The 13,295-nt window shown below is 32.9% G+C and overlaps 1 protein-coding gene across 5 annotated transcripts in view; it reads left to right on the top strand.

Annotated features, from left to right (window-relative positions):
- Positions 1 to 13,295, top strand: part of ATP11B (ATPase phospholipid transporting 11B (putative)) — a 165,966-nt gene that overhangs the window by 124,955 nt on the left and 27,716 nt on the right. For all 5 annotated transcript variants that reach the window (XM_037839789.1, XM_037839793.1, XM_037839800.1 and 2 more), the window contains 4 exons: positions 2,195 to 2,340; positions 3,502 to 3,561; positions 5,197 to 5,324; positions 6,357 to 6,495. In XM_037839789.1, the coding sequence (XP_037695717.1) occupies positions 2,195 to 2,340; positions 3,502 to 3,561; positions 5,197 to 5,324; positions 6,357 to 6,495 (473 nt within the window). The remainder of the gene's footprint in view (positions 1 to 2,194; positions 2,341 to 3,501; positions 3,562 to 5,196; positions 5,325 to 6,356; positions 6,496 to 13,295) is intronic.

Below are 13,295 nucleotides of genomic sequence, written 5' to 3'. Positions count from 1 at the left end.
GAAAAGTATGGGCGTGGGTTTTTTATTCAAGGTTTAAATTTTGGAATTAGAAGAAAGATACACAAGTCCCTATTCTGGATTCTCCTCTTTAACGTCCTGCGATAGGTAGTTATGGGACCTTAGCCTAATATTTAGTTTATCTTTCAAATTAACTCCTACTTTGGGATAATTAACTTTTCATTTTGAAAATAATTGCATTTCTTTCTAGTTTTTAATACTTGTTTATCCATAAATCTCCATTAACAATTTGACCTCCTATACCATATATTAAAGCATAAAAAGCTGTATAGTGTTCAAGACAGATGCTAATATAGTAACAAACAGACTAGTGAACAGAACAGATTCAAACATCTGGAAATTTAGTATATAACAAAGGAAATGATTCACATAAGTAGGGAAACAAATTAATTGTTAAAAAATATTGAAAAAACTGGCTAGCTATTTGGAGTAAAAGAACTTGGATCCCTTTCCATTGCTTATGGCAAAACAAATTCCAGATGGATTAAAGATTTAAATAGTTTTTAAAGATCATAAAAAGTAAGAAAACAAAGTGATAATGAGTAATCCTGTAATTTGAGGATGTTGTAGGTTATTTTAAACACAACACCAATACAAAGCAAGGAACTATAAAAGAAAAGATGAATGCATGTGGCATAAATAAATAGTCTCCCAAAACAAATTTTAAAGACAAAAGACAAAGTAAATAATATTCACAAAATAGATGACAAAGGCTTTATATTCCTAATATATAAAGTCTTAAGAAGTTAATGAGAATAAGAAAAGTACTCTTGTTGAAATATGTGAAAAGACATGAACTGTCAGTTCATAAAAGAAGAAATCTAAATCAAAACTAAATGTATGGAAAAAATTTTCAGTCTCACTAATAATCAAAACAGTGCAAGTTAAGATTGCTTATCAGATTGGCAAAAATTAAAGACTGATTAACCCTGGTGTTGGCAGGCTTTCAATGAGCCATGGCTTGGAGGAATAGCAGGATTCTGAGTTCACCATTGTAAATTTTATTTAGCAGTGACAATTTGTCTAAATTACAATGCTGATGAGGCTAAAGGTCCCACGCCAAAGGTACCAGTGAGTTAATCCTAGAGCCAGCCTCCCCACCATGGTCACACACTGCTTGGCTGCAGAAAAGCAAAACAAAACAAAACAAAAATCCTGGTTTTGGCACAGGTATAGATTAACAAATGCTCTTGTACAATGTTAGTGGGAGTGTAAATTGGTACACTCTGCATCATCACAAATTAAAATTTTAAAGGTTTCCTATAGCAGTTAGGTCTATAGGAATTCTGGGAATTTCTTCTGAGAAAATAATTGAACGTGTTGATATAGATGTATATAATGAACAATATCCATAATATGTTAAGTGACAAAAGCATGTTACAAAACAATCCCACCTTTGTGCATGTCTGTATATATATTAAATATACATACAGGAAATATGTAGGACAGAAACATTTAAAACAACATAGGCCAAAAACAGTGGTTTTCTCTAGGTGTTATGAATATAGGTACTTTTCTTAATCTGTATATTTTGGTACATTTGATCCTTTTATGACAGAAAGAAAACATTTTAATTTTGTAAAATAATTTTTGAAAGTTGCTTTCAGATTGAAAGAATAAACTCTGCAATAACTTTTGAAACCCAAAAGGATTGTCGTAACCTACAAAAAAATGCTCGGATAAAATTATGTAACGATTTCAAGCGGTATTGTACACTTTTCTTTTAAAAAGCACACTTAGTATGACATACTTTAAAGTTTCAAGACAATTAAACATGCTCATTTTTTGCTAGGTTCAATATACTCAATCTGAATATTTTTTATGCTTGTTGGAAATAGTATTGGGGCATGTTAGAATAATAATTGATGGTCCTGCTAGATCCTAAGCTTTCAGTATCATTTTTATATTAATTGCATTTTAATATATTCTAATTATTTGGAAATTGATGTTACATTCCTGGTATATACTGTAGCTTTGTTAATTACTTTTTTTAAAAAATTATACTTTTGATGTAAATAGAACAGCTGTGTGGACATTAGCTATCAGCTGTATATTAGTATTCAGTGTTCCTAAATCCCTTTTCAACTGTTATTCTTTTCTAAGATATTTGCAGGTATAACATGAAAATTTCCCTACAGTTATCAGTGAACTTGCTTTTTTGTCCCCTTTTCTACAGGAATCATGGGTAAAGAAGGAAGACAGGCAGCAAGAAACAGTGACTATGCAATAGCTAGATTTAAATTCCTCTCCAAATTGCTTTTTGTTCATGGTCATTTTTATTATATTAGAATAGCAACCCTTGTACAGTATTTTTTTTATAAGGTGAGTTTCATGGTGACATTTTGGAATCAATTACTGATATAGTAATTTAAGATTTCAATTTAAGGAATGTTATTATCCTAAAAATTGTTTTTTAAAATAGTTTCCATAAGTAAAAATAACAGTTTATGGAATATACTTTATTTTGTCCTGAACCAAATCTATTTTGACAGAAAGCTTGTCAGTTGTTGCCTGGGGCCACGTGTGAAGGTGATAGAATTTACTGGAGAGGGATACAAGGGAACTTTTGGGGGATTATAGAAAAATTATCTAATTTAACTGTGGTGGTGGTTACACAGGTATATAAATTTGTCAAAACTTGTCAAAATATATTCTTAAAACTGATACATTTTATTCTATGCAAATTAGAACAAAATAAAGCTGAGTTAATGATTTAAAAAAAGAGATACATAACCTCTTTGTTCCATGGATGACCCTGTTGTAGTCTAGTGAAATCTATGAACACCTACTCAGTATAGAGTTTTTATATTCATAAAATAATATATGTAGAATTACACGGAAACTATGTTGAAATACTGTTCTATTTCTGGACCCTTTGGGGTTAAGGACCCCAGAATACCAAGACATTTAATATACCAGAGTGTCCTGGTTTGCATATATTCCTATAATTAACAGTTGCAAGCCAATGAAAAAGTTCAAGTAGATTGCATATTGCTAATAGGTGATTGTGGCCATTTTTTTCTAGCTTATTATTCTAGCTTTTGCTTGAAACATGTATTGTGTGTTTTGAATATTTTTGCATTTTTAAGCTATTACAGCCTTAAAGTTTAAGTAAATAATACATATTGTACTACATATGGAAAGTACTGAATAGTAGTTAGGAGGTTGTAAATTCAAAATTATGGTATTGTTTGGCAATGATAGGAGACAAGGTTATTTTCATTCTGGTGTTTGCGTTGGTTCTTGTAATGCTTTTAGACATTTTTAATAAAATGGGAATCCTACTTTGCCATTTATGTGGACAAGTGTGTGAGGGCAGATACTCTATTTACCATATCAACTGAGATTGTATTTCAGGAATCTTTAAAAGCCATTGCCTTCAATAAAAGGTTTTTATTTTTATTTACTAGTGACACGTTATTTTTAGAAATTTCTTTTAGACCCAAATATTTTAATTATTTCCCATTTAATCTTGTTTTTCAGAATGTGTGCTTTATCACACCCCAATTTTTATATCAGTTCTTCTGTTTGTTTTCTCAGCAGGTAAGTAAATAGAAATTTGTGTTTTGTCCTTTCAGAATGAGGTATGTGTGTTCAGTTTTTGTTAGACACTTGGAGGGAATTTTTCTGTTTTTCCTTGTCCTGCAGGTAGCACTTTTCTGATTGTTTACCAAGTCTAACTTTCATAATATTTACTCCTATTTTGAGTTTGAAGTAAGTATAGATACCAAAATATATTTTGATTCTGGATGCTTTTTAAAAACTATATATTAAATCCCCCTTAAGAGAGAATTTTTATAACTTGGTTTGACTTATCCATGATATTTTTGTAGAATCCTTATCAAGCCAGGCCAGATAACTGTTGAGCAATTACCTCAGTATTGATTTTTTTACTTACAGAATTTTTTAGATTTGAAAGAAGCCTTAGTGATTGAGTCAAAAACAACATAAGCAATTTATAGGGACCATCTGAAGTGCTATATTGAACTGGATTCTGAAGTAGTAGAGTCAGAGGGAAAATGCTGTAGTTGATTACCAGTGGCTCTACTGGGCACAGGGTAACTCTTTGGTTGCAAACATGTCACAAATTTGCCATTCCTGATCTACTCTTACTTTATAGAAAGGATAATTGAAGTCCACAGAGGTTAAATAACTTGCCCAAGAGCACATAGCTAATGAATTACTAATTCATGACTTGAACCCACCAGTTCTGACTGAGCACAAAGTTGGGTTTATAGTTTCAAAAGAGATTCATAATCTCTTTGTTCCACATACCACACTATACATCTCAAATGACCAAATTATTAGTTCTAATTTATTTTTTAAAAAGGAGTTTAAGTATCCCAGGTTTTCATGAGATGTTTTTATCTTTGCTCATTGTTTTCTCCTCTGTTTACAACCTGGAACCCTAAAATTCCAAATACCTATTTGGATATTGCTTGCTAGTAACAGTGTTTGCTTACCTGAATTAAGTAGAGAATGCTTTAGGAGCATATGACAAGAGAACCTAACCTATTTTGATGAGCTATTCAAATTAGCTTATAGTGTAATTTGGGAGACAGATAATAAGAACAAAATGAATATATAAAATATAGGCTAAGTGCTAAGCTATTAATACCAACAGTAGCATTTTCAGAGGAGGAAGCTATTGTGAAAGACTTGGGTCATTGTGGGAAGTTTCATGGAAGAAGAGGGTCTTCTTCATGCCTTAAAGGAAGTATGGGTCTTAGATGGGAAGACAAAGCCAAGGAAACAAAACGATACGTAGTTAATGGGATTATAAATTATCACTGACTCATTGAAAAAATACGTATATGTAGTTTTAGATATATTAATTGAAGGAATAGTAAGAAGCCTATGATGCATGTAGAAGAATTGTGTAAAATACATCACAGAGAACAAATTGTGTAGAATCTTGAAATGTGGATTTAATTCACTATAATTCAGAAACACTTAACATAGTAAAATATTCCAATTCCCACAAAGAATATAAACTAGGACTGTTATAGAGTTTATGTCTATATAAAAAAATCAAATTGGAATTATTAATATAGACTCTGGTATATCTTGGAAAATGTGTAATTTTATGCTTATTTTTAATGCTTCTTTGTGATTACATAAATATAATAGTAATACATAATTTAGAATCTCAAAATGCCTACCAATTTCTCTTTCTAGACATTGTATGACAGTGTGTACCTGACTTTATACAATATTTGTTTCACTTCCCTACCTATTCTGATATATAGTCTTTTGGAACAGCATATAGACCCTCATGTATTACAGAACAAGCCCACCCTCTATCGGTGAGTTCTTAATGTCCATAACATTTCTGGTTGCAAATAGTTTTCCATTTTAATGGTACCTAAAAAAATAAGCCAGTATGTTAGGTTTCACCAGTGTCTTGTTGATTAATACTTCACTAAAGAAAGTACTTTTGTGGTCTAATGGTTTTAAATTATTGAACATCAAAGAGAAAATTTGGATACTTTTTCTAGTATTTTTAAGAATTAACACTTTTGTCCTAGAAATGCATTGAACAATTGTGTATTTGCACTTACTGTTTCAAACCATATATCCATTTCATGTGTAATAAAGAAGTTATTTAGTAATTGGTAGTCTCTATAGTTCCTAAATACTTAGTTCATGTTCTAGTATTGCCAGATTTGTGAAGAATACTCAGTGCAAAATGAAAAATTGAGGGCATTAATTCCTAACCCAGATCACTTGGGTTATTCCTGCTTCCCCCAAAAGGTAATCACAGAGATGTAGAACCTGTTCCTCAGGACCAGCTTATGGTTCCCACATTAACCTGGCCTCCACTCTACTAGAGAAAAACAGTTGTCCAGAAATGCCTATACCTTACTCTGATTTCTCAGAATATCTAGGACTGGGTTTGACCAAAGATTGGCACATGCTATTCTTCCTGTAATAGCTTTTGATGGAAGTGAGGTAGATTAGCAGTCTCAGTGGTGAACCTAACTCACATGACTCCACTGAAAAGAGACCATCAAGACAGAGTGACTGAATATTTACAGAACAGATAACCTTTTATAATCAAACTGAAGTATCATGCTTATGTCATTTCTTTATCAAATGAGAAAATTTATTTGACTATATTATGTGAACTATAAACGATTACACAGATATTGTAAGCAGTGGTTTGTAAATTTGGGTTGATGCATCCTTTCTGCCAATATTTTCAAGCAATTTTAAAATTAAAATCCATCTTGTTTTTTACTTTTCAAGTTGTAATAATCGTTTAGTAGGTAAATAATGAAAATGAGTCCTAATATGTTCCTTTTTCTCTTCTTTTTTTATTTTTTTTTAATTTACAGAGACATTAGTAGAAACTGTCACCTAAGCATTAAAACATTTCTTTACTGGACCATCCTGGGTTTTAGTCATGCCTTTATTTTCTTTTTTGGATCCTATTTTCTAATAGGGAAAGATACATCTCTGCTTGCAAATGGCCAGGTAAAATATATGGTTATTTAAAGAATGTTTGTTAATATTTTGGTTTGGCTTGGTTTTTGATACATTTCTGTCATGGGAGATAAAAATAATAAGTTATAAAATTGCAGATATTAGATTAAAATGAATTATTAAAAAATTTGAAAATTTTTTTCCCTTAATAAAATTTCACACAAGTGAAAGTTAAAACAGAAAGGCAATACAGTGTAATCTTAATATGAAACTCAAGTTATTACACAGTTTTGTTTTTCAAAAATTAACTCAGAGGTATATGTCCATCCCCCAGCATGCTGTTCACCCCTGGACTGTGTATTAATAATGTCTACTATTTATTTAGTGCTTACGATTGTGCTAAGTGCTTTCCACACTCCATCTCCACTAATACTCACTTAGTGTTTGTTTGCTTTTAATTGCATGCATTATTTTTTTGGTTTGCTTGGGAAGTATTACCATACTCTTCAGTGCACTATAGCATTTATAAGGATGTCATAAATTACCGTTTATATAGCCATTCTTTGAAGTGTGAAGTTAGGAAAGAATGCTACAAAGTACATTGTTAAACTGTTTCCTGATTGGAGGGCAAAACAGGCCTCTCTTTTCAGGGAAAGAGGGAGGAAATGACAGCAGGAAGGAAATGGTGCTATGGTGAACTAGAAGTTTGTCATCTTTAGCTTCTCTTTTCCATTGGCATTACTTAAGTATTGCGAAATATATTTGTGACACAGAGATAGAAGATTAATAATTGGGAGAATATAAAGTTTTATGTGCTCAATAAACATTTTTCAGGGCCAGAAGTTTCCATGTACTGTATCAGGCTCTGGATATATGATTCTAATTAATATCCCACTCATGGAGCTTAGAGTCTTGTGAGGGATACAGAAAATAAGCAAGTAAACCAATAACAAAATTGCAATGAAGGAAATGGGTTTCGGTTTTACAGAGATCTTAAGCAAGCAAATCCCTTTAAGATATAGAGTGGGAACATAAATATTGCTACATCACTTTGAGGACATATTTAGACTGATTTGGGCAAATACATGAATCTAGTTTGTGTAACTGGTTACACTAACTCCCAAATAACAGCTACTTTTTACTGATTTTTTCCTGTGTGCCAAGTATATTACGTGCATTAACTGTTAAATCATTATAACTTTGTGTGAGGAAAATATCATCCATTTCTATTTTGCATTTTAAAAATTTAACCTCAGGCTAAGAAGCTTGGGTAATGTCACACAGTAAGTAAATAACAGGAGTAGAATTGAAACTCAGATCTATTTGACATCAGAGCCTATGTACTTAATCACAACCATAAATGCCTTAGAGAAACAAGTGTTAACCTGGTGCCCTTCTGCACAGAATTGCACCTGTACAGGGACCATCAAACAGATAGGTGTGTGACTAAATATGCCCATTTCCACATGAAACATGGGATTGGAAACTGGACAGAATGAAGAGGTGGGGAAGGAAGAATTTCTAATTTCTTTCATTGGTTGAAAAAGAAATTAGATACCTCTTGTTGCTAGTTACTACTTTTTTTTCTGATTTTAAAAGTAATATGTGCCATAAATTTGGAATACACGGGGGAAAAAATATAAAGAAAAAAAATTAAATTTTCCCTCTACCCAGTTAGAATTACTTCTTTCATTTTAACATATTTCCTTCCATTCTTTTTTTATTTTTGCCATCTTTTAATTCCACAATGTGTCCCCTTTTTCCTTAACGTTATAGCCTAAGTAATTTTCCATGTTATTAAAAATACTTAAAAAACATTTCCCTTGGCTACATAAAATTCTGTTATATGTTATAATTTATGAAAGTATACTCTTAATTTGAAAATTTGTTTTTAATTTTTAGTGACTTTTTAAAGTTAAATCATGAGCATGCTTTATAAAAAAGATAAAACCTTAATAAAGGTGAATTGTCATTGGCCTTTAGTATGAGAGGTTTTTGTTTTTGTTTTTGTTTTGCTTTACTACATATAATTCTTGAGTGATTTTTTTTTTAAGAACTCATATTGTAAATCATAAGCTTCTTTTCCCTGTAGCTTACTGATTCTATTACTCAGACATATACCACTAGAAATTCATCTACCACTCCCTACCACCAGTAGTAGGCATAGTAGAAAGGAAGCACACACCGGAATCGGTCAGAATTGGATTCATCTCCTGGCACCAAGTATTTATCATTTGAGTGATTTGAGATGAGTTATTTAACCTCTCTAAGCTTCAGTTTCTTCTCTTGCAAATTGAGGGGCCTAATCCCTCCTTTATAAATTGGCTGTGAGGATTAAATGACATGTTATATGTAAAGCACTAAGTATAGTACCTAGTATAGAGAAGTACTCAATAAGTCTTAGCAGTACTAGTTGTTCTTTTTACTATCAAATCAGTCTCCTACTGGGGACCCTGTCCTGTCCAATCTCAACAGATCTACTTCTCATTAACTCTTGCCTCGTATAAGTCTCCCTGCTGGCTCAACCAGAATATTCCATGCGTGTTTCTCATTCCAAGCCATTGTTTATATTTCCTCTCTAAAGTGCTTTTGCCTGTCTTTTCCAAAGCCTCTCTCACCACATCTGTTCTGCAGGATTGAGTCTACAGACCCCTGTCCTCTTGCTCCAGCTCCCTCTTACATCTCCTTGTGCTACAAATGTTTGTTATTAGACTTCTAGTCCTTATGCCATTATTCAGCGCTGGATGTTTTGAATGCTTTCTGTTTTCCAAACATTGGTCTTATGTGCTCAAGAAATCTACAAAAAACTGAGGGCCTGGAATAGAAAAAGTTGTTAGAGTGTGTTACTGGAAGGAGGAGTAACTGGAGGTAAAGATGAAGTCTGTGAACAAGTGATCTTGAGAAAGCAGCAGAAGAAAGAGTTGCAATAATTTGGGGTCCAGATTGGGCAGGACATTTTAGGGAAAGGTAAGATTCTACCCCAAGTTTTTGTATAAGGGCCTAGCAGTATCATGAATATAAAAGATATTAGTAAATTTTCAACAAATATTGTTGAAGTATTCACTTCCATTCTTAATTTCTCTGTAACTTAGGAAAGAACTATTAATTCTTTATGTGTCCCACTTAGTTCTTTTTAATAGACCACCCTTTCCCTTAGTAAAATATTTAAGTCTTCATAAGTTTTCTCTGAGATTTGAAGATTGGAAGCAAAATTTTGTATGACATGTCTGATTGTTTTTGTGTGTGCCTGAAACTGCTTTCCTATGGGCAGATCTTTTCACTTAGAACACCACACGAAAGACATTCTTTCTTTTACCATAGTTCCATAACAAGTTGCCAGAGAGCAAAAATATATTAATAAGAGAACTGAACTATTAACTTTTTTCTGTTTTTTATTGTGATAAAATATATGTAACATAAATTTTGCCATTTTAACCATTTTTAAATGTATTCCATGGACTAATGTATTTCATGTTCACAACAGTGTGCAACCATCAGCATTGTCTATTTCCAAAACTTTTTCATCATCCCAAACAGAAACTTTGTACCCATTAGAATTAACTCCCCATTTCCCCTCTTCCCAGCCCTTGATAACTTCTAATCTACTTTCTGTCTCTTTGAATATCTATATTCTAGATATTTCATTCAATATGTGTTCTTTTGGGTTGGCTTATTTCACTTGGCATAATGTTTTCAAGGTTCAACCATGAAGTAGCATGTATATGAACTTCATTCGTTTTCATGGCTTAATAATATTCCGTTGTATGTATCTATCACATTTTATTTATCCATTCATCTGTTCATGGGCACTTGGGTTCTTTCCGTCTTTTGTCTATTGTGAGTAATGCCCCTATGAACATTGGTGTACAAGTATCTGAGTCCCAATTTTCAAAACTTTTGAGTATATATCTAGGAGTGGAATTGCTGGGTCATATGGTATTCTATGTTTAATTTTTTGAGAACTACCTAAAGGTTTTCCACAGCAGCTGCACCATTTTACATTCCCACTATCAGTTTTCAGAGATTTCTATTTCTTTGCATTCCTGCCAACGCTTAGTTTTTGTTTTGTTTTGTTTTGTTTTGTTAGTTAATTTGGCAATCCTGGTAAATTTAAAGTGGCATCTCATTGTGATACTAATTTGCATTTCCCTAATGACTAATGCTGTTGAGCATCCTTTCATGTACTTATTGGTCATTCTCTTCTTGGAGAAATCTCTGTTCAAGTTCTTTGCCCATTTTTTAATTGGGTTGTCTGTCTTTTTGTTGTTGAGTTGTAATAGTTCTTTGTGTATGTTGCATATTAAGCCCTTATCAGATATGTGATTTGCAGTAAATTCTCCTATTCTCTGAGTTGTCTTTTCACCCTCTTGATAGTGTCCTTTGATGCACAAAAATTTTTATAATGATGTCCAGTTTATCTGTGTTTTCTTTTGTTGCCTATGCCTTTGGTGACATAGCTAAGAAACCACTGCAAATTCAAAGTTGTAAAGATTTACCCGTTTTCTTCTAAGAATTTTATACTTTACCTCTTAAGTTTAGGTTTTTGATCCATTTTGAGTATATATGTATAAGGTAAGGGCCCAACAGCATTCTTTTGCATGTGGCTATCCAGTTTTCCTAACACCATTGTTGCAGAGACTGGTCTTTATCCATTTAATGGCCTTGGCACCTTCATTGGAAATCAGTTGACCATAGGTGAGAGGTTTTATTTCCGGATTTTCAGTTCTATTCCATTGACCTACATGTCTATCCCTATGCCAGTACCAGACTGTTTTGATTACTGAAGCTTTGTAATAAGTTTAGAAACCAGGAAATATGAGTCCTCTTACTTTGTTCTTTTTTCAAGATTGTTTTGGCTAATTTTAGGATGAGTTTTTCAATTTCTGCCAAAAAAAAAAAAAATACCATTGAGATTTTGATAGGGATTGCATTGAATCTGTATATTGTTTTAGGTAGTATTATCATCTTACTAATAAATATGAAGTCTTCCAATCCATGAACATGGGATTTCTTCCCATTTATTTAAGTCTTCTTTAAATTTTATTAGAGATGTTTTGTAGTTTTTAATGTACAAGTCTTTTGCTTCCTTGGTTAAGTCTATTCCTAGGTATTGTCTTTGTGATGCTGTTGTGAATGGAATGATTTTCTTAATTTCCTTTTTGGATTGTTCATGGCTAATAAGTAGAAATACAACTGATTTTTGCATGTTGATTTTATATCCTGCAACTTTGCTGAATCTGTTTATTAGCTCTAGCATTTTTTTGTGTGGATTCTTTAGGGGGTTCTACATATAAGATCATGTCACCTGTGAATAGAGTTCTACTTCTTTCCAATTTGGATACCTTTTATTTCTTTTTCTTGCCTAATTGCTATGGCTAGCACTTCCAATACTATATTGAATAAAAGTGGCAAAAACCAGCATCCATGTCTTCTTCCTAACCTTCAGAAGAGTAATAGAGTTTCTGAAAGTGAAAGTTACTAGAATAACTATTGCTACAGACATTGTCTGTGGCTTTCCTGGAGAAACAGGTCAAGATTTTCAAAAACAGTGAAGCTTGTTGAAGAGTACAAATTCCCAAGCCTTTTTATTAACCAATTTTACCCGAGACCAGGAACTCCTGCTACAAAAATGGAACAAGTTTCAGCACAAGTGAAAAAACAAAAGATCTTTTCAGGTATTACATTCTTAAAATCCTTCTGATCACACATTTGGGGAAAGACAACAAGTGTTAGTAACAGAAGAATCTTTTGATTCCAAGTTCTATGTTATACACAGTTGATTCTACAAGTGGGTTTCAGTGCCAGAGAATTCCCCATTCATGGGGAAAATGGTTGAAGTAGACATTTATGAATCAGGAAAACATTTTATGAAAGGGTTGCCAGTATCAGATGCCAAAGGATACATGCCATCCATCTATTAGGAAACTGTTTACAAAGGGAGAAGTCTCACATTTAACAGTAATTCAGAAAACAGGCTTGGGAATCACTTGAGTTCATCATCCCACACCTCTGCTGCAGTTCAGTAGACTCGGTGAGTTCCAGAATGGTGCTGCAGATGCAGAGGCGCATCAAGACTGTGCACTGAAACTGTCTGTGGTCCTGGCTCTGTTTTCTCTTCTTTTCACTTTTTTTGGTAAAGATCTATAATTAAAACACAACTGAATGAAGCATCTGTGAAAAAGAATAAATTTCTGATTAAAATCTTCAATAAGCCAGGAAAGCAAACATGTCAGTTCTCAAAGGGCAGTAATTTGTACTGTTCCTTCTGCCTCTTCAGCCACACTTTTTTTAAATGCAGTTTTATTGATATGTGTTCACACACCATACAACCCATCTGAAGTATACAATCACTGGCTCACAGTATTGTCACATCGTTGTGCATACTGGCCCATGATCAAATTGAGAATATTTTCATTTCTCCAGAAATAAAATAAAAATAAAAAAGAAAACCCAAATCCTTCCATACCCCTTACCCACCCACACCCCTTATTGACCCATAGTATTGGTATAGTACATTTATTCCAGTTCATGAAAGAACTTTTTTATATTTGTACAGTTAATCACGGACATTGTCCACCACAAGATTCACTGTTATACACTCCCATGTTTTAACCTCCAGCTTTCCTTCTGATAACATACATTGACTCTAAACTTACCCTTTCCCCTACATTCACACAACATTCAACATGACTACTTATTCTCACAATAATAACTAAAGGGCTACCGTCACCTCTATCCATTTTCAAATGTTTAAGTTCCCCCTAGTTAAGCATTCTGCACATATTAAGCAACCACTCCCCATTCTTTACTCTCATTCTGTAGTCTGGTAACCTAAGTTCTATATTTTATAT

The sequence above is a fragment of the Choloepus didactylus genome, chromosome 1 (genome assembly GCF_015220235.1).
Source record: "Choloepus didactylus isolate mChoDid1 chromosome 1, mChoDid1.pri, whole genome shotgun sequence".
Classification (NCBI taxonomy): domain Eukaryota; kingdom Metazoa; phylum Chordata; class Mammalia; order Pilosa; family Megalonychidae; genus Choloepus; species Choloepus didactylus.
Note: the sequence above shows the minus strand (reverse complement) of the source record. Positions and strands in the feature narration are given on the sequence as shown.